The sequence below is a fragment of the Eublepharis macularius genome, chromosome 7 (genome assembly GCF_028583425.1).
Source record: "Eublepharis macularius isolate TG4126 chromosome 7, MPM_Emac_v1.0, whole genome shotgun sequence".
NCBI classification, from domain to species: Eukaryota; Metazoa; Chordata; class Lepidosauria; order Squamata; family Eublepharidae; genus Eublepharis; species Eublepharis macularius.
The window spans coordinates 34,588,798-34,615,588 of record NC_072796.1 but is presented as its reverse complement, the minus strand read 5'-3'; the positions used below and the strand labels follow the sequence as shown (position 1 = coordinate 34,615,588).

Below are 26,791 nucleotides of genomic sequence, written 5' to 3'. Positions count from 1 at the left end.
AGCTGGATAATTGACAGTGGTGAGATGGGGGGCCATGTTGATATCCTTCACCTCTCACTTTCTGCCTTACCCTGATGCAAGAAGATTCAGGCGAGCTCCCCCAACCCCACCCCACCCCGCCACTGCCATATCTCAACATGGGAGAATGATTAAATGTTCAAAACACATATGCACCCCTTTTCTGAAGGCAGTTTCAGGCTCCCTTGACAAAAAGAGCATATAAGCTCCGTTGCCCTCTTCCAAGATAGTTGCGCTGCTTGTATTGCCAGTGTGCCAACATTATACCTGGGTTTGTTGGACGCAGGGAAGTGGAACAGAGGAGACTGAGAGCGCTCAAGAGCTGCACTTGCTCCTCCACCCCCAAGCTGCATTTTTGAACTGTGTGTGATGGTTTTTAACTCTGTTTTTATTGCATATTGTTTTTCATTGTGCATTGTCTGTAACTTGTTGGTTGCTGCTGGACACTGGTGATGTTTTTGTCTCTTTGTAACTTTGGCTGCTTTCTGAGAAGATACAGTAGGGTGTAAATATTTAAAATAAAGAAAGAAAATAGAAATTATACAAAGGGTTCTTGTTGCAAAAAGAAAGACAATCCAAACATCTAATGGAATCAGACTCATTTTTTAAAAAATAAGTTTAAGATAATAAAAGCCTCATGACGTTTAAGGAGAGCAGAATTTGCCGAGGAAAAGGGTGGTGTTGGTAGGATTGTGCTGGATATAGAAGAGGAATGGGTGATCTGCCACAAATTGTTCACAATCTACTAAAGATCTGTTGGAAACCACGGCGCCTGTGGCAGCTGCTGCTTCGGTGCCCACTTCATTCACTTCCACATAGGCTTTGTGAATCACTTTGGACAAGAAGAGTTGGCGTGAGGGGGACATACCGGTGAGATCAGCTTTGCTTCTGTCAAACACATCGACCATCCCCAGATTTTGCAAAGCTGATTTGAGGTTAAAGGTCTGTTCGAGCTTGAACCGGGGTATATACATCTCCACGTAACGCTCCTCCATGTTTTCAGAGGCAGTCCAGCGGGCTAAATTCTCCCTGCTCATAGCTTGTTCAACCTGAGTGATCATAAATAATTCACAATTAGTGGTGGAAAAGGTCACATCAGGCAAACTCGGAAGAAATGGATAATCTTTTTTTAAAAAAACGGATGTCTTTTGTGCCTTTGTAATGTCTGTGCTTTCCCGTTGCTACATAACACTTCTCGTCGGAACTCTGTCCCTCACTTCAAAGGATGCCCATCTCTATATACCTTGTGTTTCCATGATAATTAATTCCCATGATAATTATTTTGTTTCTTTTTTCCTATTCATTGTATTGCTAATTCCTCTAGTGCCATCCACTATACAAAGTGTTTTGCTGCTGTGAACTTACTTATAATAACTAACTTATAGTTAGTTACTATAAGTAAGTTCATAGCAGCAAAACACGTTGCTGCTTACAGTTAGTTATTATAGATGTGCCCTGACTTGGATAGCCCAGGAAAGCCTGACTTTCTCAGATCTTGGAAACTAAGCAGGGTCAGCCTGTGTTTGTAATTGGATGGGAGTCCTCCAAAAAAAGACCACAGTTGCTATGCAGAAGCAGGGAATGGCAAACCTCTTCTGTTAGTTTCTTGCCTCAAAACCCCCAGCAGGGGCCGCCATAAGTCATCTATTTTCCCTACTTTCCACCACATATATACAGATATTGTTTGTCCTAATTTTTTCTCTTTTCTACCTTTCACGTTGGGAGGTGAATGATTAACCCTATATCTACATCCACTTCCAGATTTCAAAACTGCAGGCCTTGGGAGTAAGTATGGGATTTGGGATCCTGAACATCTTTGGGAGGGGGGTGTTTTTTTTTAAAGAAAGGTCCAAGTCACTGAGGAAGCAACAAAAATAGGTTCAAAGATGTGAGGGCAAAACCAAGTAAAATCTCAGGAGCTGGAATGGGTGCTGATTAGGGTGTCCAGGAGGCATGCGGAATGGCTTCTCTGCTTCTCATAACACTTTGCTTGCCTCCAAGCTTAGCAAATGGAATACATAGAAAATAAATCTTTACAAGTGGAGGACCTGCAAGGACTTCTGGAGGGCCTCTCATTTCCCCCTCTCTCCCTTTTCCTGCTTCCTTCTCTTCTTCCCTCCCTCCTTGGTCTGCCCTTCTGTCTTCACCTTTTCCCTTCTGCCTTTGTCGGCCTCTCCCTTATGGCCCAGTTGTGTGGTGGGAAACCTGCAAGGATTTGCAGAGAGGGGTGCTTCACTTTTCCCTGTATCCCCTTCCCCACACAATTTCCTCTTTCCCTCCTCCTGGCATCCTCCATATGCTCACCTTTCCCTACATCCTTCTCCCCTTAAACTAAACAACTTATCTTTTATCTGCCCCCCCCCTCATCTTCACCAATATTTATTAATTCACTTCCTCTATATACTGCCTTTCTCCACAACGGAGACCCAAAGAATCTTATGTCATTCTCTCTGCCTCCACATTATCCTCATCTCACCCCAATCAGTTATAATTCTGGGAGATCTACAGTCCCCACCTGGAGGTTGGCAACCTTGGCTGGGAATGACTACTAGATCCTTAACACAAAATGGCTGTTGGAGAAGTGCTCCTAGAGCTGTAGGAACATTCTCTGTGGTTCTGAGCCTATTTCTAATGCCTCCCTAAGGACTAGAAGCTTGCTTCTTTTAAAAGAAGAATTGAGCTTACCGGTAAACCAGAAGTAAAAGGCCAGTATCAATGAACATGAGAGCACAGACAAGTCACATTTGTTCAATAATCTGCATGTCATCTTTATGTCATTAACACAAAATTATGCCTACAATGTAGTATAGATGACTGGGGAAGGCAATGGCAAACCACCTCGTAAAAAGTCTGCCAAGAAAACGTGATGCGACATCCCCCCATGGGTCAGTAATGACTTGGTGCTTGCACTGGGGACTACCTTTACCTTTGTGTCTATAATGTAGAACAGGGACTGGTCATCCTATTGGGACTTGTTTGGCTCACTGATTTATTAAATAAAACAGCAGCACCCTCTAGTGTATGTAAGCATGCACAGCATTTAATGCTTGCATCCATCACATAATGAGTAAGGTGTTGAAATGGGAGAGGGCTAATGGCATGCAGGATTTCAACCTTAAGAAGCAATTCATTTGCAATGAAACCAAAAAGAATTTGGTTTTTCCTATCTGTCCATAGATCAGATAAAATGCATTTTAATTCATATAGAAAATGTGGTTGGCAGAAATTTAGTTCAAATTAGTTTTTCTTGGGAAAACATTTCCAGCATGAAAACGGGGCAACTGGAACCCTAAAAATGTTCACCAAAAGGTGGAGACTTGTTTCTATTAACTCTGGGCCTTTTCCAAGTCAGTCTAAATTCAAATATATTTCTTAATAAGCCATCTTTGCCTGCTTTCTTTTCATGCTAAACTAATTTAGGGTTACCATCTCTCAGGAAATTTCTGAAGATTTGGGGGTGGTGCCTTGAGACGCAGAGCCTGGGGAGGCAAGAGAGCTCAGCAGAGACGTGATGCAATAGAATCTGCCCTCCGAAGCTGCCATTGCCTCCAAGGGAACTGATCTCTATCATCTAAAGGCTACACATGCAGGTTGGCAACCCAAAATGAATGTAAATCAAACCACTTGAGTGAATTAATTTAAATTGCTTTTATATTTCAAAAATACAGCTGTTCCAGGCTGCCTCTCTGAATTCTGGTGCCTACTTTACTGTCTTTTAGGCACAAGGCCAAAAGGTGTCTTTTTAAACAGGCAGTTAATTTGGTGTTTTGCCCTTCCAGCTTTCTTAATGGTTTGCGTCTGGTCTGAGAAGAGTTTTACACTGCTTATACCCCTAGGCTTGTTTAATGCCTTTGTTTTTATATTGTTAACTTATTATTTTAAAGCTACCTTGAGCAGGACTCTGATGAGGCAGCACGTAAACCTCTTCAATTAATTAAGTAATTAATTCTTTTTATAAGACATAAGCCTTCCCTGTGTTCTTTATTGCCACATTAAGACTGAAACAGCCTGCAAGTTAAATGCCTTCGCTTCCTCAGAAACATCTTTTCCCCTTTAAAAGGTTCAAAAGAAAAGCCACAGGAAGAACAGTGCAAAACTCAAATCACACATTACTTGGTGACCTTTGGTTGGTCTGAAAAAATACGTTACATTTCTGTGATTTATTTCCTGATGGATTAACATTACCTTCTTCAGATCGCTGATGTCATTTGGTAGTAGGATGATCATGGACAAGACTTGGCGAAAATATGGGAGACAAAGAATCTGTGCGTTCATTTCTGCCACGTGGCCCAACTTAAATTTGCCTCTCTGATGCATCATGTGCACAGATTTGCTCTCATTCTGTTTTCAAAGACAATGCAGAAAGAAATACAAAGAATAAGTGTACATGAACTTGTGCTGTGTGAATTCATACGCAGGCAAAATTCATTCCCTTTGTAAACAAAAGGTATAGCTGCAGAACCACTGTCAGGTAACATGGCACATGCCAGTTTGTAGCTGGTATCGCAGAAGGGTTGCCAGCCCTACTCTGGAGATTTTAGGGGTGGTGCCTGGGGAGGGGGTACAGTTTGGGGGGAGGCCGTTCGGCTGGGTCTCTCTAGAATTGCAAATGACTCAAATTTTACCTCAGCTTTTCATTTGCTGGGTGATGCTACACTAGCCTGCCTCATAGGATTGCTTCCGGATCATCAAGATTAGAATGTGTTTTGGGATTCGGTTTCGTTTTCTCAGCCATGCCGGACGCTCCTCTCGGCTGGTCCGGGAGGAAACAACCGGGCACCCTGACCGGGCGGCTGATCTGCAAGGATTAGCCCCCAGGACTCCCAGGGAGGGAGCCAGGGTCCGGGACGCTGCGGGAAGAACTCCCCGAAATCAATGCGGGGGGGAATTGCCCGTTTGTCCCTATGGAGGCCGGCAGACGTGCGCGGCGCCTCGAGTGCCGCCGGGCAACGAGAAACGGCAAATAAAAGAAACGGGCGGAAGCCTGTAAACAAGCGAATCCCTTCTGTTCTACAAGCGTTTGTGAAGGAGAGGTTGATCTGAAGAAGACTCGCTCTTCCCCTTCGGTGAGTTCCAGAATTTTGTTGGCGCCCCCCCCCCCCAAAATGGCAGCAAAGAAGCAAAGTCCCGCTCTCGGTAAGTCAATTTCGGCTACCTTGAAGGGAGAGTCGCTCGAAGAGTTGGTGCGCAGGGTGGTGGTGGAAGCTATAAAACCCTTTGTTGACAAGCTTAACGAAACTGATCAAAGGGTGGGCTTAATTGAGAGCGAAGTGAAAACCATTAAGGAAGTAGCGGGGGGGCAGAGAAGTCTGCTCTGGAAAGTGCGTCACTTGTGAAGGCTACAAAAAAGGAGCTGAAGTTGGTTGAGAACCAGCTGATCGGGCTACAGATGGAACGAACGCAGACAATTTTGCGTCTCCAAAACGTGAAAGAGGAGGAAAATGAGGATCTGTGGGATGCGGTCGCGGAAATATTGGCGATACCCGCGAGGACGACTAAAGAAGAGGTTAAAAGGGAAGAGATAAATGTGAATTTATAAGCAGTTAGATTAACAGATTGATATATATATAGATATATACAGGTTAATAGATAGATAGAAAATAATTAATGATAAGGTTTAAATATAAGGATTGAGTAACCAACAATATTTTCTTTCTTATAAGATTTGTATAATGCACCAAACTGAATGTACAAAAGAGTCAAATTGATTGACTATGTGATGAGCTATATAGAATTACCATAAAAAGATACAATGAGTAATTTATAGAGAACAAGTCAAATTGTTTGATTTAAATGTAAGATTTTTATGGTTTATGATATATAGGTTTATGATATATAGAAATATTTAAAACTGGAAAATGGGATAAATTGTTTATCCAAGATGGAAACAAAGACTTACAGTTTGGGTATATAACAAGAAAAGTAGTTAAGGATGTACTGCTTAGTATAATGGAGAATGTATATTTGCTTTAGATAGAGGAATTTAATAGAAGTAAGGGAAAAGGGACAAAGGGTGGGAAAGCTGTTGGAAGTCAGCAAAAGGGGGGGAAAGGGAGGGGGTTAGAAATGAAAAATTTGGGGAAAATTGAATGTAATGTAAAAATAACGGACTCTAACCCAATAAAAATTTTTTCCAAAAAAAAAAAAGAAGAAGAAGAGGTTAAAAGCGCCATTTTGGAGGTCCGTCGGGCTTCTTCAAAATATGCAACAAAGCGACAGTTGCCTCGTGAGATCATTATTGATTTTTCATTTAAAAAGATTCGGGACACCATCCTATATAACTCATACAATGCGGATTTGGACTTTATGGGTTTGAAAGTCAAGATTTTGAAGGACGTTCCATTTCTAGTCCGGAAAAGACGTTTTAAGTATAAAAAGTTTGCAGCTCTTCTGAGGGACCATGGAATAAAGTACAAATGGTTATTCCCGGAAGGAATATGGTTTAGATATAAAGATCAGGCCTATAAGATACTATCAAAAGATCAACTAAAGGATTTTGAGGATAAAAATCCGGAATTCTGCTGCACCGAGAACGAAGAAAAGGAGAAGCCTGAGGGGGGGGAGGAGAGCACTACAACAGCGGTTGCACAGAGAGAATTGCGTCCGGGACCTAGAAGGGGGAGGAAAGTTTAATCAGAATTTGAAATGCTTATTCTCTGTATGATTAACCACTCCATCATTATCCTATGGAGCTATTTTTGTATTATGACAGTATGAAGGGAAAACATTGAAGTGTAGTGTTTAGTGTTTAGTGTTTGTAGGTTATCCCCCCCCTTTTTCTTTTTCCTTCCCTTTTGTCCCTTTCCTTTTCCTTTTCCTTGTGATAGTCTTGTGCAGTGTTGTGTAGTGTTTTGTAGTTTGAAAAATAAAAAATTTATTAAAAAAAAAAAGATTAGAATGTGTTTTGAATACTTGGCATGAGCTCTACACAGGCTTCAGCAGCTCTTGCGTACCTTGGATTCCCCTATTTTTTGAAACATGTTGCTTGTTTCTCTGTAGTGGAAGACATTTGTATGAGGAGATAGTGAATCTCCACAGAACCACACTCTATCCAAGGCCTAAGGCCTGGACCGCCAATTCCCAGCCTATGATTCCAACCCTAGTGCCAAAGGCAGTAAACAGCCTGCTGGTGGAAAATCATCCCACAGACAAATGCTGGTACCTGCTTGCAAATAGGCTGCAGCGACTTTAAAAGGCTAGACAAGCCTAAACGTCTTTTCATCTCACTAGGGTTGCCAGATCCAGGCTGGGAAATTCCTGGAGATTTGGGGGTGGAGCCTGGAGAGGGTGGGGTTTGGGGAGGGGAGGGGCCTCTGAATGGTATAATACCATAGAGTCCATCCTCCAAAGCAGCCCTTTTCTCCAAGTGAATTGATCTCTGTCACATGGGGATCAGTTGTAATTCTGGGAGATCTCCAGTGACCACCTGGAGGATGGCAACCCTACATCTCACTGACTGACAGGAAACTGCAAAGTCTACAACCAGCAATTGGCCCCTGGAGTGACTTCCAGGGATCCCCAGTCTTCAGAGAGGAATGTTGTAAACTTAACTTTGCTTTGTTATGTAACCACATATAACACCATGTTAATCCTTCGTAAACACCATCTTTGTCACAAGCAATTTATCCTCTTTTTAGGTATGGAATAAATCTAAAAGCAGAGTCTGGAAGAGTCTAAAGATAATCTCTATTCTGCTTGTAGTGATATTTGTGGGAAATTTCTATATAAGGCATGCACTTAAGATTGCTGCTGTAAAATACACTCACTCAGGAATACAGAGGGTCTTCTTGGGTAAATAAAGAATAACTTTATTCAGGACAAACAGCATAAAACAAAGAAAGGAGGATGAGGCCTACCAGAATCTTTACTAGATCCAGCCTATTTAGAGCCTTAAGTAAAACTTAGGGTTGCCAATCTTCAGGTAGGGCTTTGAGATCTCCTAAAATTACAAATGATCTCCAGACTACAGAGATCATTTCCCCCAAGAGAAAATGCTGCTTTGGAGGGTGGTGTTATACCTCACTGAGGTCCCTTCCCTCCCCAAATCCTGTCCTCTCAGGTTCTACCCCTAAATCTCCTAGAATTTCCCATCTTGGGGTTGGCAACTATACCTGACAGCAGTCTTTTGACTGACCTTTCTGATCTGCCCTAGAACTTCATCTAGTTCTAGTCCCAGTCCCGCTGGAATTTACAGTTCAGTTCCCCAGGTGCTTTGCTTCTTATTACCCATCATTGACATAAGTAAAGCAAGTAGAAAATACATCAGATATTTCTATCTGCAAAGGCAGAGCCAAAGTCCAGCAATTTAAAGATGTAAATTGATGTTACCCATTATTACTCTAGCCCAGAAACTGACACTATCAAGTCATGCCATTTGTAATGTACTATAACTAGAGATGGGCACGATCCAGAAAAAAACCAAACCATGTGGTTTGTGGTTCGTCCAATTTCACGAACCACGAACTTTCATGAACCTGCCCCTGGTTCGCGAACCAGTTCATTTGGTTCGTGAAAATGTCACATACAGGTCAGAAAATCATCACTTCCGGGTCAGCAGAAGTTCACTTCCAAGCCAGCAAAAGTTCACTTCCAGGTCAGCAGAAGGTCTGCAGGAAGTCCATCCCTCTGTTGCCTAGGAAACTGATTGATTGGCACCAGGCTGTCTGCAGTGACGAACCAAAAAATGAACCAAACGAACCAGCCTAAAAGTTCATGGCGGTTCATCAGAAATGGGATCTGATGAACTGCCACAAACTTTTAGGCTGGTTTGTGCCTGATTTTGGGATCTGACGAACTGTGGTTCACAAACCGGCCTGGTTCGTGCTTAATTTTAGTTTGTATTTCGGTTCATGCCCATCTCTAACTATAACTACCTTGAAAATCATCATGTTCCTAAAAATATGTGTACAGTTGTGCTGCAGTACCTTATTCAGCCAAAAATCGCTTTCCTTTGTAAACTTTGGATCAAACTGGTGTTCCCAGGTAGCTTTAAAATAGATGGCGTTGGTCAGCACCAAGACGGTTTGTGGTTCAATAATTCCTGGGGCAAAAAGTTCCTTGATTTTCCCTTTGAGAAAAAGAAAGTAGAAATACTGTGGAACATTTTTAAAAATTATTTTAATTATTTTTTGCACATGCTTTGAGTATTGTCTCTTTTTAAAAGACATTTTGTTGTATATTTTCAATAGAAATTAAAACGGCACCATCTACACTGCCTATCTTAAGCCTTACTTGGGGATCAGAAAATCAAAGTTGAGTAGACAAGACAGCCAAGTCATGTATAAATGAGTGATGAGTTCCAAAGGACAAGGTAGGCTCTAAGAAAGGAAATTATGCATGATTTGCATAATTTGACACAAATGTGTTATTTGGCACCTACACATGAGTCCTGCTGATCATTTCTGCTAGTGGATGGAGGGGCAATGTTTGTGGAGCTCTGCAGACCTCTGAAATTGGCCCTCAGGCTGTTTCTAAGTGTTCCCTGTCCCCCTGGAGCAATGTTTCAGGGATCTCAGTGGGTGGCAGTGGAAGGGGAGGCAGGTAGTCTCTTTCCATTGACAGGTGTCTTCAGCTAGCAGATATAATCAACAGGATCCAACTTTCTGTCTTCTAACCCAGCTTGTTTTCCCTTTTACAGCTAGCTGTCCTAGTTGTATGGGCTGAGATAAAGTAGAGGGAAGAACAGGTAAAGTATCTGCTTGTGATGCAATGGTTAAAGACAGAGGAATTTTTCCATTTAAAGAAGTCAGTACTTTCAGTGAAATTAGTTCCAGTAGGGATTATAATGCAATTCTGTGTTAGGATGGGTGAGACTTTAGACCAAAATATAACCGCAAATGATAGGAAGCCTATAATTTCACCATTGGCAACATTTCCCAGCTTTTAATAACTACACAGCCAGCAAAAAATGTGGCCCATTCCTCTCTTCCCTTCTGTGTCCCTACAATTAAGGTAGCAAGCAATGCATTGGGAGGAAAAAACTCAGCAAAACTTGGCTGACCTTGACGCATTACTAAAAGCTCCAGTATGGGTTATTTCCATCTGCCTTGGGCCTCTAACCTTTCTGAGCCTGTGGACACCTTTGGAATGTTGATACATGTTGGTGGGTGCAACTACAAAATGGCTGCTGCAGGAGGCAGAGCCAACCACAAAATGTCAAGGAGTTAAGTCATGAACTCCTTCAGCAATTCAGACAAAGGATTTGTTTAACAGGATGCCTTTTAAACAAACATGTTGTTTAAAAATATTTTCTTGCATACAAACAGTTAACTCTCAGTCACACAGAGAAGATCCTTGTGCTGTGATGGCAGCTACTACCAAAGCCACATTTTTAAAAAAATCTGCTGGCCAATCAGAAGCAAAACCTCCACTTGGCCCTACCCACTTTAAAAAAAAACACCTTGGCAGGCACCAGGAAAAGTGTTGGTGTGCACCATGATACTCGTGGGCACCACAATGAGACCCCTGCTGTATGCTATGGAAAACAAGTTGACCACTGAGGTATTTTTGGAAGTGGAGAAATTCCAGAAAGATCAAGAAATTAGGCAGTCTTATGAGCTGGCTGAATATTCTACCGGAATTCCTGAAATTGCAGCAAACATTTGCTTTACCTGTCACTGCTTTCTGACAACATCTTTCATTCCTTCACCTCTGTCAGTGTGCATTTGAATCTAGTGCCTGCTGCCTTGTTGCGCATCTGAAAAGGTAACTGTTTAGAACGGCAGCCTCCTTTCATAGAGGGACATTTCTAGTCTATGCTGCTCTTAAAATTTTTCTTACATATCTTGAATTATGTTGCTAGAGGATAGAAAGGTTATAGGGAAGGCCCTGTGTGGACTGAGAGGAAATAAGCTGCCAGGGAAGGGGTATCTATCAAGATAGTAAATGAGTTAACAATCTTATATGTATGTTAAATGTTTTGTAAAACTCTTGGGTATTACCATCCTGACTTTGGACTTAAAGCTCATAATCACAGAAGAGAAAAACTGCCTGGGATGATTTCTCCATAACCGAAACTGTGTATCAATCAAAACTTCACATGCAACATGTCAATCATCTCTTACAGGCACAGAAGTCCCATCAAGAAAAAATGAGCTAATCAATCATCCAAGTTTCCCTACAAGCCTCCAATTTTACGCTGGCCCAATGCCTACCTTCCCTGAGCTTGCTCACCTTGAGTCTGCTTGTCAATCACAGCATTAATTGTCTGCCTGGCATCCTCTGTTGAATTATAGAAATCAACAGTTTGCAGTGTTGTGCCGTAGATCTCCTTAACACCCTTCAGATACTCCTGTAGAGCAAAAAGAAATCATAAATGAAAAGTATCATGGTGTATTTCCTACTTGAGGCATTTTTAGACCATGAAGTATATGCACCAATATCTCAGTGGGTTGGCCCCTTTTCCTAGCGTCTTGCTGAAATCAGTCTTGCTAAAGAAGATGGTTCAGTCAACCCTTTCTGCAGAGCAACACTTGTGATTTAGGGATATCCTATGTCCAGGGCTTCTTTTTTGGGAAAAGAGGTGGTGGAACTCAGTGGGTTGCCAGCACAGGGGGCAACTCTTGGTGGGAAATGGTGCCCCTGGTACCACATGTGTGCGCACAAAGTACACACATGCTCCCAGGGCCAATTACGTCACTTTGGGTAAGCTGGAACAAGGGGGGAGTTTGTAAAAGTTTAAATCACCCTCGGCGAAAATGGTCACATAGCGGGTGGCCCCGCCCCCTGATCTCCAGACAGAGGAAAGTTTAGATTGCCCTCTGCACTGCTCCAGCAGCACAGAGGGCAATCTAAACTCTGTCTGGAGATCAGGGGGCGGGGCCACCTGCCATGTGACCACTTTCAAGAGGTTCTGAAACTTCGTTCCACTGCATTCCAGCTGAAAAAAGCCCTGCCTACGCCTCTTCTTCTTGCAGTAATTGTATGTGTAAGATGGCACTAAACACTAAATAACACTAGAGCTGATCACTGCTACTTCTGGAAGCAGATTGTCCCACCTTACCGCCACTGTTCGCTGACTGTTGGTTCTGATAGACCCAACATCTGACTTGATGTGACATTGGCCAGATGGCAGGGTCGCACCAATATCTCATTAGGTGGGCCCCTTTTCCCATTGGGAAATTCCTGCAGATTTGGAGGTGGAGCCTGAGGACAATGGAGTTTGGGGATGGGAGGGACCTCAGAAGGGTGTAATGCTATAAAGTCCATCTCAAAAGCAGATGTGTTCTCTAGGAGAACTGTTCACTGTAGTCTGGAGGTAGGTTCCAGGAGAACTCCAGGGGGTATATCTTCTGGCTTTCTCTGTATCTTTTCCATGCTTGTGACTCTAGTTCCAGTTAGGAAACCACTGGGCTTATTCACACAGAACACACAACTAGCCTACACATGTACAGACAACACACATTAACACTAATTCTGCAAATCTCACTTGTCCATATTATCAGCTAACAATATTTGTTGGCATTCATTCACCCCAGTACTACCTCCAGATTTGGGATCTCTGTAGTCTTATCTTACTCAGTTGAAAAGTAGGAGTAGAGCTAATAATGACATATTAACATTTGATTTATATACCGCCCTTCAGGACAACTTAATGCCCACTCACAGCAGTTTACAAAGTATGTTATTATTATCCCCACAACAATCACCCTGTGAGGTGGGTGGGGCTGAGAAATCTCTGGAAGAGCTGTTACTGACATAAGGTCACCCATCTGGCTTTCAAGTGGAGGAGTGGGAAATCAAACCCGGTTCTCCAGATTAGAGTTCTGCCGCTCTTAACCACTACACCAAACTGGCTGGGCGCCATCTGCATATTTAGTCACTCCATACATATAGGTGATTTCTTGTGAGCATTAAACAGGACAGGAGACAGATATATAGTATTTTCTTTAGCTGCATCGTTTGCCCATGGAAGTGGACAAGAGAACAGCCCTGTTGGCTCTAGCGTATGAATTGGGTCACAGATTCTTAGGTGTTGGCTCAAGCATGTCAAGATAAAAAGTCAGTGTCTAGATATAGGAAATTTATGTTTGCAGAGTCCACAATAAGGGTTCTATCTGTGGAATGAGAGAGCACTTACCTGAAAAAAATCATATCCTTTTTGTGCAAACAAATTGTTTGCCAGGGTCAGCAGGTAACCATCTCTGAGGTTATTCAGTTGAGAAAGGATGTTCTTGAACTGCAAGTTGATCCCTCCTTCCTAATCATCATATAAAGGGGGGAAATGTAAAATACGTTAATGTCTCCCTGGATGTTAAAATATTTGACTGTGTACTACATTGCAGGGCTCAGTTTGCTCCATGCCAATGACAACAGACATCTGTAGCCAATAATCTGGCCCTACTTATGGTAATAAGTGTTATTTTAAGCCCCAGAAAGTAAGAATGAAGAGGCACTTTATCAACATCATATTTCCAGACAGGCATTCTACAGCTAATTTATAATATTAATGTTTCCATGTCACTGTCTCTAGAATGTCAAAGTTCTTCCAAACACTGGGAGTGCCATGTGGCCAACCAGTTGGAGTTTTCTGTGGGGACAACAATGCTCAAGTGAGGCCTCGTTCTAGGGGGTCTCACAGATTGCTACATGTGACTGCTATTTCCATAACACACATATAAGTAAAAACCAACCGATAAAGCTATCCTGCATGAAAACAACTCCAACCACATCGTATGTAGCAAATGGCACAAAAAACTTAATCCTAATTTTGTACATACCACGAGACAGTGAAGGTCACTTTCCCTCTGGTGTTCAGACACAACCGCAGGCAGTCTTTTCTCAGAAGCAGTTTTATCAAAGTGGAGCACCTGTACCGGAGAGCAATTGTAAGCAGCTTAAAACATTACTAGAAAGGAGGAACCCCCTATGTGAGGCATTGTTTACAAAAGATAAAAGGTTTATTCCTGCCAAGGCTGCCCATATTTTAGCTTTTGTTAGCAGTACTGGGTTTTAATTTTCTTTTTTTTTTTTTTGAAAAATTTTTATTGGGTTAGAATCCATTATTTCCACATTTACATTCAATTTTCCCCAATTTTTTCATCTCTAACCCCCTCCCTTCCCCCCCCTTTTTGTTGACTTCCAACAGCTTTCCAACCCTTTGTCCCCTTTCCCTTACTTTTATTAGCTTCCTCTATCTAAAACAAATATATATTCTCCATTATTCTAAGCAGTACATCCTTAACTATTTTTAACATTATATGCCCAAACTGTAAGCCTTTGTTTCCATCTTAGATAAACAATTTATCCCAATTTTTCAATTTCAGGTATTTCTATATATCATAAACCATATAGATCATACATTCGTTTATATCAAACAATTTGACTTATTCTCTATATATATTACTCATTCTATCTTTTTATAATAGTTCTATATATCTCTCCTCACGTAGTCAATCAATTTGACCCATCTATATCTTCAGACATTCAGTTTGGTACAAAACTTGTCAGAAAAAAAAGAAAATATTGTTAGTTAATCGCTCCTTATATTTAGTCCTTATAATTAATTATTTTCTCTATGTTCTGTTTGTTAACCTATATATATCTATATATATGTCAATCTATTAATCTGACTGCTTATTAATTCACATTTATCTCTTCTCCCCCCGGTAAAGTCTCCCCCCTCTACTTCAATACTTCAGTAGTTCTCAAACTGCCACAGTTTTCCTCCCACCTCCCATTTCTTCTCCAGGTATTGTTTCAGCTTCTCCCAGTCTGTGTTGAACTGCCCTGAGTCCAGATCTCTCAATTTTCTTGTCATCTTGTCCATTTCAGCCATATACAGCAATTTGTAAGTCCAATCTTCAATAGTTGGCACTTCTTGTACTTTCCATTTTTGCGCATACAAAAGTCTAGCTGCTGCTGTCATATAAAATATCAACGTCCTGTGTTGGGCTGGAATTCCCTCCATTCCCAAGTTCAGTAGCAGGAGTTCTGGGTTCTTATTAATTTGAAATTGTAAAATTTCACTCATTTCTCTTATTATTTCCCCCCAGTACTGCCTGGCTACCTCACACGACCACCACATATGATAGAGGGAGCCCTCATGCTTCTTACATTTCCAGCATTTATTAGAAGTATTCAAATTCCCTAGCGCAATCTTCTTTGGTGTCATGTACCAACGATAGATCATTTTATAAATGTTCTCTTTGATATTAATACATGTCGTTGTCTTCATTGTAGTTTTCCACAAGTATTCCCATGCCTCCATTGTTATTTCTTTATTAAAGTTTATAGCCCATTTCACCATTTGTGTTTTAACTATCTCATCCTCGGTATACCACTTCAACAGTACTTGGTATACCTTGGATATTCTTTTCTTATCTTCTTTAAGAAGGGTCTGCTCTAGTTCCGAATTCTCTATTCGTATACCTCCCTTTACAGAGTCCGAATTATATAAGTCTCTGATCTGTCTATACTGGAACCAATCGTAGTTAGGTGATAGTTCCTCTTGTGTCTTTATTCTAAGTTTGGATGCTTCAGTTTTAGTTATTTCTTTATACGTTAAACATTGTTGTTCATTATCAACAGCTCTCGGGTCTATCACCTCATATGGAACCACCCACAAAGGGGTTCCTTCTTGTAGATAAATTCTGTACTTCTTCCAGATTATGTATAGACTTCTCCGAACAAAGTGATGCAGGAACATCGAGTTGACCTTTACTTTGTCATGCCATAAATATGCGTGCCATCCAAATATTTTTTTATATCCCTCTAGGGCTAATAGTTTCTTGTTCTTTAATGTCATCCATTCTTTCAACCAAACTAGGCAGATTGCATCATGATAAAGTCTCAGATTGGGCAGTTGCATTCCGCCTCTTTCCTTTGCATCTTGTAAAACTTTCACTTTCACTCGAGGCTTCTTGCCTGCCCAAACAAAATCTGATATTTTCCTCTGCCATTTTTCAAATTGTTTGGAGTCTCTGATGATTGGTATTGTCTGTAGCAAAAACATTACTCTTGGTAACACATTCATCTTAACTGCTGCAATCCTGCCCAACCATGACAAATTCAATCTATTCCATTTAATCAAGTCTCTCTCTATCTGAGTCCATAGTTTTTCATAATTGTTTTTGAATAGATCTATGTTCTTTGCAGTTAATTCGACTCCCAAATATTTCACTTTACTTGTTACTTCACAATCCGTTGTTTCCATTAACAATTGTTGTTTCTGCTTAGTCATATTTTTGCATATCTTTGACTTCTTTTTGTTAATGAAGAAACCTGCCAAGTCTCCAAACTCCTTGATCTTATCTATCACTCTTGGCATGTTCTCCAATGGGTCCTCTACAATTAACATTATGTCATCCGCAAATGCTCTGACCTTGTATGAATAGTCCTTTATTTTTATTCCACGAATTTCATCATCTTGACGTATTTGTATCATCAGAATCTCCAATACTAAAATGACTGGGTTTTAATTTTCAAAGACAGGATGTATTTTTACCCTAGATGTGTTGTATCAAGAATGCTGGTGGCATAACTCAACTCACATATTTCTTAATTCTTATAAGTCGGTGTTATTTAAAATGCAGCATGGTCTGGTGGAGAAAGGGAAAAGAATACTTCAAGTGCTGTTAATTTTCTCTCCCTAGCCGCTTTCTGCAGCTTCCTCCTCCCCCTGTCAGAGCTTATTTCCTGTCATTGTCAAGACTCTCCTCAGCTGGACCAAGACTCAGGAATGGGCTCCTGATCTGAAGAGGAACAGGAGGAGCTGCGAAACATCCCTGAGGTAAACCAGGGCCTCTGGGGACTTCAACATGGTGCCATACCTGTCCCCCCACACCCTGAGCCCCTGGATTCTACATCCTTGGCTTCTAGATCCCTTTCACTATGAGTTGAGGCCAGCTCTCTAGATCCTAGGGTGGCCACCCCTCACCTTTGCTGCACTAGGACTAAGACTACCAGGCACTGAGGGTCTCTCCCCGCACAACAAGACTGGTAGAAGCACCAGGCTTGTGTTGGCTGATGGTCTGACTCCTTTTCTGGCATAATTAGTTACTAGCAAGTTCATAGCTAGTATGAGTGTCAGGAATAAGCCTCAGTATGGGTGGGACAGCTTCCCTTTCAGGTTATTTAAACCTTTTTCTAATTTGGGAGCCTTGCTGTTTCAACTGGATCCTATTACTCAGTTTGTGACTGCCTAGTGTGTGAACCTTGTCTCAGCCACCTATAGTGGCATTTGCAGAAGACAATTGTAATCTTGTTGAGTTAGGATGGTGTACAACATTTTTCTCTGTTTTGTTCCCCTCCCAACATGCAGCTTTTTCTGCCAGGCCTGGAATTTCTTTTTTCTGCCTTCTCTCTCTCTGCCCTTGTTATAAATCCTTGTTTTTCTATGTTAAACCAGGTTCTTCCCATTTGGAAGTGCGAGGAAGCACGGCATCCTTATCCACATTGGATGTTTGCAGTTCCAGTTAGGTACCCTGGGAGAGTCTGAAATGTTTCACGCTTGCTAAGGCCAGTATGACAAATCCCTGTTGTTAAATGTGTAAAAACTTAGGAAACAGCTCAGAGATTCAAACCTCAGCCCAGACCGGTATCATGAAGCAGTGCTGTGCAGTTTGACCAGGGGAGAGGTCTAGGGTTGCCAGGCCCAGGTTGGGAAATTCCTGGAGATTGGGGGGGGGACCCTGGAGAGGGGGGGTTGGGGAGGAGAAGGGCCTCAGAATGGTATAATGCCATATAAGCCAACCTCCAAAGCAGCCATTTTTTCCAGGGGAAACTGATCTCTGCTGTCTGGAGATCAGTTGTAATTCCGGGAGATCTCCAGACCCCACCTGGAGGCTGGCAACCCTAGAGAGGTCCCATCTGTTTTGGAGGGATTCTCAACAGCTGAAGGGAAGGGATGCTAGCATATTATTCTCTTGCATTAACTCTTATGTAGATATAATTTACTTCTGCAGACAACTACTTAAATCTATCTTACTTTACAAAGTGAGTTTTTTGCTTTGCATACCACATAGAGGGAAAGAACCATTGCTCTTGGGTAATACACAACCTCCAGATTGTGACAACTATCAATTGATCCTTACCCCTGAGGAGTCTTTAGCTAGTTCCTATACTCTGCCACTTAAAGACAGAACTCTCATGGAGCCCTGGCGGGGAGTCAAATGGCTGGGGCAAAGTAACTCTCTTTCCCACCAGCTGGATTCTGTAGCAAACCTTCCTTACAAGGAGAGGCTGCTGGTGACAGTCAAAGGAATGAATGAAAAATATCAGTGATTGTGGAATTTGGAATACAACCACTTTTTAAAACCAGAAATGTTCCTATTGTAAAAATCAGCTCTCTTTGTTAAATGGAAACTATATCACAAGCTTTAATAGTCTAATTTGGGGGGTGGGAATATCAGTGGGGAGAATCTCTACTCTATGTTGCATGGTGCCTCCAGGTCTTTTTTTCTGGGAAAAGAGGTGGTGGAACAGAGGGCCAAGCTACACATGACGAATGACACTTGAACGGCAAGTGGATTGAGTGGAGGGCAAGTGAACAGGGAGAAATACACTTGCCATTCAAGTGTCATTCGTCATGTGTAGCTTGGCCCTCAGTGGGCTGCCAGCACAGGGGGCAACTCCTGGCGGGAGGTGATGCCCCTGGTACCACATGCGCACGCATGCTTACGGGACCACGCAATGACATCGCTTTGGGTCAGCTGGAACAAGGGGAGGAGTTTTTTAAAATTTAAATCGCCATCAGCAAAAATGGTCACATGGCTGGTGGCCCACCCCCTGATCTCCAGACAGAGGGGAGTTTAGATCGCCCTCCACATCGTGCGCAGAGGGTGATCTAAACTCTCCTCTGTCTGGAGATCAGGGGCGGGGCCACCAGCCATGTGACCATTTTCAAGAGGTGCCGGAATTCCGTTCCACCGTGTTCCAGCTGAAAAAAAGCCCTGGATGTCTCCAATGGCCTCACTCCAGTCATGGCTCTGCAGCTGCTCACAAAAAGGTTGAAATGTCCTTATTCTCACCACTGCTTTACATGAGATTGTTAGTGACTGGACTCAGAAAGTGTGCAATAGTATATTTTCTTTGGTGCTTACCTGTCCCATTTGGGTTTTGGTGTTCCCCCTAGTACCCAAGAACACCATGCTCAGGGCACATGAGATACTCAAAGGAGAGTAGAAGATGTTTTCAGGAGTATCACTTCTGTTCAGCTCATTGTAAAGATCAAGGCCAAATGCAGTAATTGCTTTAGAAAGTGACTCCTTGGTAAAATCCATAACTAGAAGCAAAAACAGAATATAAATTTATATATATATTCTGCCGTCAAGTTGCAGCCAACTTATGGTGACCTCGTAGCATTTTTAAGGCAATAGACATTTAGAAGAGATTTGCCATTGCCTGTGTATCAACCTTGGACTTCCTTGGTGGTCTCCTATCTGAGTACTACTCAGGGCTGACCCTGCTTAGCTTCGAAAACACACACACAAACACACACGGCATATAATTGCTAACATTGGGAAGTCAGAGACATGCAGCCCAATCTTGTGCATGTTTGCTCAGAAGTACATTCCATTAAATCCAACAGAGCTTTCCCCCCCCCAAAAAAGCATGCAAGGCTACAGCCTTCATGAATATGGTTTTGATACAGACAATCTGCCTCATTTGTGCAGTGTTGGGTTTCCTCATGAGCAGAAAATGTTTGTCCAGTCAGGCTTGCTCCTAGCTCTCTCACATAGAAGTGATCTCTTAGATCAATAGAACCTAAGGGTACAATCCTATGCAGTTAATTCATTTTAAGCCTATTTAAATCAGTAGACTTAAACAGGAGTAAGTTTCCCGAAGATTGTGATGGAAATCTCACACACTTCAAAAAATCCAAATCTGGCCAACATCCTGGTTTTTGCAACCCAAAGGAGATTTGTTGAGCTCCTGGTCAGCTGCCATACATGGCTGTAAACTGAGTTTATCTTGGTAGATCACAAGTACCGATAATTCAATAGGCCAAGGTACCTTTTTCATTGTCCCAGCAAACTAATTAAAAGTTCTTACGCCATACATAAAACTAAGAGCTTTGCACATGTACAGTGCCATCCTAGGGTTATTCTTGCCTACAAAAATAGCTCTTGCCATTTAGATCCATCTTTCAGTGAGTGTTAAAAAAGCAGTGAGAGGCACTTCTGGTAATAAAAAAATATTCCGAGCGACTCCCCCCTCCTGCCCCCAAGCATGTTACCAAGTATTTTTCTGCTGTAGATTCAGAACGTGAACAAGGAAGAGCATAACAAATTAAAATATCTGCTAAGCAGCATGGGGAACGGGGGAGCCTATGAAAGAAAAGATTTTCCTGTGTCTTCCTGGAGATGCTCTGCAGCAGCCAGGGAGGTACCAGCAGCTCACAAGCTACCAAGTTAAATATTCAGGCACCTTGCTGTCAGGTAAGGCGGCAAAAGTGGTTGTTGTGGGTTTTCCGGGCTGTATTGCCGTGGTCTTAAAAGACAGCCTGGAAAACCCACAACAACCATCGTTCCCCAGCCGTGAAAGCCTTCGACAATACAAGGCGGCAAAAGTTATAGTCCGCCTTTTTAAAATGTGAAAATGGTCAGTTGGTTCACAAGTTGTAGCTCAAATTAGAAAAGGTATGAAAAATCGGCTTTAACCAGCTTGATGACCCTATAAAAAGCTTAAGCAACCCACCAGAATGGGTTATCACATCAAAATATAATACATAGACATATACAACACATTTTGGGAAAAAACACAAAGAAGTTTTGCTACCTTACCTGATACTGACATCTAGCTGGCCCGTGGACTAATTATCCAATTAGACTGGATAAAAATCACGTAGTGTGGATTTGTACCTAACTGTGGCATATCAAATGAATTCCTTTATGCTGTGGCTCATTGAAAAGGCTAAAGAATAAGCTACAATTGTCTAATGTACTTTAGGTGACTATATGGATTAGATTAAGTGTCATATGCCATAAAACTTATTAAAATATGGGGAAATTACTTTTTCTTTGATTTATGGCTTATATCCCCCAAACAGTAATGGACAGAGGCATTATTAACATTAGTTATTAATAGGGTGATTTATTAGCTTTCCAACGATGCTTTAAAATCTGGAATTGATCATTATGAGTTATAGTTCAAATTAGAAAAGGTAGGAAAAATTGGCTTTGGCCATCTTGATCACAACATAAAATGCTTAAACTACTAATCTGAATGGTTTATCACATGAAAACATAATACATAAACATAATACATCTCAGCAAAACATAAGCTTTGCCACCTTACCTAATAACAATATTTGCTCTGGCCTATAAACTAATACCTTAATTTAAAGACGACATTCTATTACATTACGAGGGCCACAGATAGCATCTAGCAAACTTTATATAATTAATTCTGAACGTGGCCCCAGAGCGTGGATTAAACAATCAACATAATGGGGCCAGAGTGGACATGGAAGATGTTTCTATCAACCCAGGAGAACACCCAGGGTTGCAGAAAAATCCAAAAAGTAAAAAATGGGAGCATATAAGCCACCCCAAAAAATTAGAGAAGAAATGCATGGACTTGTGCAGGCAACTTTTTAAAAATGACTGAGATATCATCATGAGATCATGGTCAACATGGGTTTACCTAACAACCCTATATAATTGGGAACCTTTTTTAAAAAAGGAAGGACTGGCAGCAAAAGAGAGTTGGTGGAGAGGAGTAGCTGCAGCACCTGGCGTATATTTATTGTATACATTTCAGTGGAACAGTCTGCTCTCCACCTGATATTCATGTGAGTTGGTTTAGTCTCATGGTGTGAAATCCCCCCCTTAATCCCGACTGTTAGCTAGAACTATAGACTGAATGAACTCGCTCATCCTTAAGCCCATTACTCCCATCCCTGTATCTTCTTGTCAATAAATGTTTTGAGCACACCCATCTCTGCTGTATGAACCTGAGAGCCGGAGGACCTTCAGGTACTACCCTGAGAATCCTGATCTACAAGTACAAGGAAAAGAGTAGGGGCAAGCAGGAGGAGAGGTACATGAGGTAATGAAAGGGGAGAAGAAGAAAGAGAAGGTGGTGGAGGTATTGAGAGGAAGCAGAGGGCAAATCCACATGCCCTTGGCACATCTGGGCATTGCGCTAAATGTTTGCTAAACACCCGGAAGTATAGCGTCTTTCTAGTGCGATTCAGAAATCGTGCTAGAAAGATGCTATACTTCCAGGTGTTTAGCGAACGTTTAGTGCAACGCCGGGACGCTCCAAGGGCGTGTGGATTCGCCCATTGACTAGTAGGGGGTAAGATTCCCCCTCCCCCACTTGTTCTATTTTATTTTATTCATATTCTGCCTTTCTGAGAGTGCATTTGAAGTAGTTTACTATTCCAAATTTAATATACTCAACACAAAAGGAAAAAGGAACAGGAATACAAGCACCCTCAGGTATCAACTCTGAGGGCTGAACTACATGGTATCCCTGAGTCTGCCCTAAGGACTCACCACCATTTTGTAGGAGTGAGTTCCCACCAGGGCACTTCTTTTAACATTGTTGGGGGGGGGCAGATTCTGGCTGAGTCCACCATAGCTTGTGGGGAGGAGCTCCTGCTTACCCCCACAAACCATTTTTCCAACCCAAAATGGATCCAGGGGTGTTACTCAGGAGGTGGACTCCAGGATGCAGTATCGTTCAGTTCAGCCTTCAGAGAACTTCTATAACAGCTTCATAACAACCAGATGGAATATGGAGGCAGATTTGTGATGAAGATAGCAGTTCGTCCAGAGCTTGCTGTCTCACCTCAGTGAATCCATGCTGACACATGACAGTTCACACTGCAATACTTTCAGTGCTATAAATCATATTTCTCAAATGACATTTTGCAATCACCTTTTGAATCAGAGAGACACTTAATGCCTCAGCAATTATGCAGCCCTGGACACTGATAAGTTCTCCTGCCTATCTCCAAAAGACAAGTGGCTGCCTGCAAATATGCTTGGAAAAACACACCCAAATGGAAACAGCTTTGTTTCATTCAGGGGATCTTCCAAGCCTACATTTTAATGCGAACAAATCCTGTAAACAACATATTTCTGAAAATATTCCTGTATAATACCTTTTCATATTGAAATGATGTATAATTGGATTATACAAGTGATATACAATTGAATTAGGTGAATAAAGAATATAAAATGCAAACAGAGTGCAAAAGGGCTACAGTATTCAGAAGAAGCAATATAAATCTGTCAATTGATGGATTTATCCCACCCTCTTTTTATTTTTATCCCACCCTCTTCCTCCAAGGACCCTAGAGAAGTGTACATGGTTCTCCCATTCTCATTTTATTTTAGATTAATGTCAAGTAAATAAAAAGAGAAGGATGGTGAGATGGCTGCTAGGTGAGGCTCAGGTACAACTAGACTTGCATAGTGATGAAAAGATAAAGACAGGTTAAAACATATCTGTTGGAGTTCCTCAAAATGGATTTGCAGCACAAAATTAACCACAGTTGATTTTCTTTGATAACTGTTATTCTCAAAACAGTACTAGAAATCCTGATTGTAAAGTGGCAGTTTTCCTGAAATTGAAATAAAGATTTAATAATGGAGACAACGATTATTCTAGTTTGCTAGTTTGCTTTGCTGGACTTATCGTCGAATCTAGCCAGATAGAGCATAAATTCATTGGCTGTGTCCTGAACCTTTGGAATAGAACCTGTTGGTCTAAAGGAATCATCTTTATATGTTTCTAGTCTATAGATTTTGCTGCCAACAAGGAAATTAAAATGTCATTTATTACTCTATATTACTCATTTATTACTCATATATTACTCTATTTTTCTAAGTCTTGATTAGTATATGGAGAAAAAAATACACGTCTGAACCACAAGTTGACCTAAGTTGTGGCCAATGGATTTTTTTTCCTCATTGGTTTTGTTCATCAGGATTTCTTTTGCCACCGGAATTCCTCTTAGCAAAGTATCTCATGCATATTTTAACACAGCTCTTTCTTGGTACTTAAGTGGGGCTCCAGTCAAGCACCTCCCATATATAACTACTTTGATGCCAATATTATAGAATCAAACTTGGATTGTACCTTGACATCTCATTTGCCACCACACAGTGTTTTTTAAAAAGTTTGTTTTGAAAATTGACATATTAATTTAATACTTAAGCATCACGTTGATGATCTTATATTTAAACAAATCATATTTACCTCCTTGTCTTCAGAGCTGAAGTGATCAGCTTGGCTCGGTGCTCACTCTGCAACTTTCTGGGGAAGCTGGAACTTAAATGATGCTGCCACACCTGCTAATTAATACTCCCACTTCCACGGAATTGATGACCTCACGTACTTCAATTGCTACACCAACTGGATTTTTTTTGACATAGTTCTGATTTCCCAAAAATTAAACCCTGATGATTTGGACAAGTTTTACCTTAACAGAGTTTTTATTAGAAATTCTACATCTTTGGAAAAATAACTTTCCCCCTACCAAGCCAGAACTGAAAATGCTATATATGAGAAATAATACAGAGCTCGAGAACAATAATTTAATTTTCTTTATCGAGTGTGTTTTAGGATGTAATATGTTGGGTGTGGGTTTGCTAGTTTGCTTTGCTGGACTTAACGTTGCATCTTTTCTCCAAGGACCTCCAGATGATATTATCATCTCAACAGCCCTGGGGATAGGTAAAAGTAGCAGCTAGTAACTCACTTAAGCCCCTCTCACACACCATGAGAGGCAAACTCTGCATGTTGGGTTAGAGCTCCTTGGGGGAAGACTTTTGCCTGGCAAGCAACAGGGCAAATAATGCCACCCAGAGCAATTTAAGCTTGGGAAAATGGTAAAGCTGGATCCTTTCCTGCCTTGGTGCTAGGGATGCCAGACTCCTGGCGGTAGCAGGGGATCCCCTGCCCCCACACCCACACCCCTCCCCCACTTACCTGGCCAGCGGGGGGGCGCACCTTTCGTGCATGCTCCCCTGCGGCGCTGCATGCTCCCATGCGCAGCAGCTGCCTGGATCTGGCCTGTTTTCACCCGGATCGGGGCCACTGCGGAACACGGGAGTGCTCCTGCCCTCCACAGCGGCCCAAAACATTCCTGTTTTGGCCCAAATCTGACTCGTTTCGGGCCCATTTTGGTGTGGATCTGGCTCACTTTGGGCCGCTGTGGAGTGCAGGCTCCACAGTGGCTCAAAATGGGCCCGATCCATGCCAAAACAGGCCTGAAATGAGCCCAATTTGGGCCAAAACGGGTGTTTTTTGGGCCTCTGTGGAGGGCAGGAGCGCTCCTGCGCTCTGCAGCAGCCCCAATCTGAGCCCCTGCGGAGCATGGGCACACTCTAGGGGCCGTATGATGACATCACTTCCCCCGCTTGCACCACAGGTAAGTGCCAGGAGCCAATCCCCTGCCGGAAGGTTGAGAGAACCTGGCAACCCTACTTGGTATCATAGTTGTGGCAAGTAACACTTGGAGAAGTAAGCTCCTCTCATCTGCCAGGAGACTCCAGGGCAACCAAGTCTGCTTTGCAAACACATGATTTGGCCCAACAAACCCACATGACCCTACTTGTGGCCAAATGTGTCATGTAATCTGGCCCTGAGCTTCACATCTGAGAAGGGAACTGAAACTAGGACTCCAGCCAACACACTATGGACTGCATAATGCTAGCTTTACAATACGCTTTGCCTTCCAAAATTTCATTAAAATTTTGAAATTTGCTCCTTTTTTGCCTCCAGTACTGAAGGTCATCTTGTAAAACCATTTAAGGCATCCTCAGATTATCAACAAGTATTTCCAGGGATAACTGTGGCAGTATTCATGAATAAGTTACAATTAGATGCAATCTATATAGATAGATGTGTGTGTGAATATTTCTGAAAAGTGCTTTGGTTTATTCTATTTAGTTATGGGTGGTATGGAAGATGATTCCTATAGAGACATTCATTCATGAACTATTCTCTTGATGGCTCAGATAACCAGTAAATGGAATTTTTCACACTGTTCGATTAATTTTTATTTCCATAGCAAAGCTGCCAGATCTCATGATGGGAATAGAGGATGGAGAAAATGTTGAGAGATCTGATCATGAATTCTCTTTCTTAATGTGCAGCTTGGCCCTGACAACACATCCTTTCACAGGCAGACCCTTTGGTCCTCTTTGTTTCATCTTATCTGGTATTGATTGAATCACCAAGAATATTTCCTGCTCCTCCCAGGATTGCCTTGTGACTTCCCTAGGATGATACTACACAGGACTGAACGAGTTTAGGTGGTGAGCTCTTTCCTGGTGAGAAAGGATGCTGTAATCCTGGAAACAGGTAATTAAATAAACAAACAAACAAACTGTAGGAGGCAGTGCTCAAATTATAGAAACAATTCTATGGTTCTACCAGAGTGCGTAGATGTCAGACGTCACTTGATTCAAACTGCAGCACTTAGGCTAAAGTTGCCGTTACACTTTTAGAGTTCAGTACCAGTGGAGAGACCCAGCCAGCCTGCCAGAATATTATTTCAGACTTCAGTGAGGTCAATCAAATTTCAATAGAGGGGCAAGATTCACAGGAGGAATTAAAAGTCTGTTCTTGGATATAATATGAATGTTACAATTAGAGCCTGTACTGTGGTGTATGGAACAGTTCTGTAACGGGTAATGTACCTTTAAAAGATATTTTCTGTTCTCTATCTGGACTAGCATTTCTAATTTGGTGGCTGCAATTAGCAGTATACTCCAGGCCTGGTTGTTTGTAAGTAGCTGTTGCTCTCTAGTTATACCTTTAACCTCATCTATTGGTCTCCAATAGTTAGTTGAGACCTCATGTTGTCTTTATA

The 26,791-nt window shown here is 41.8% G+C and overlaps 1 protein-coding gene across 1 annotated transcript; it reads right to left on the bottom strand.

Annotated features, from left to right (window-relative positions):
* Positions 1-602: 602 nt before the first annotated feature.
* LOC129333347 (leukocyte elastase inhibitor-like) lies at positions 603-24,231 on the bottom strand. Its single transcript, XM_054984929.1, has 8 exons — positions 24,172-24,231; positions 19,059-19,240; positions 13,737-13,826; positions 13,097-13,216; positions 11,191-11,308; positions 8,943-9,085; positions 4,204-4,359; positions 603-1,067 (listed from the first exon to the last, which is right to left on the bottom strand). Exons 2-8 carry the CDS (start codon positions 19,236-19,238, stop codon positions 663-665), a joined length of 1,212 nt encoding a protein of 403 aa, XP_054840904.1. The 5' UTR covers positions 19,239-19,240; positions 24,172-24,231; the 3' UTR covers positions 603-662.
* Positions 24,232-26,791: the final 2,560 nt, after the last annotated feature.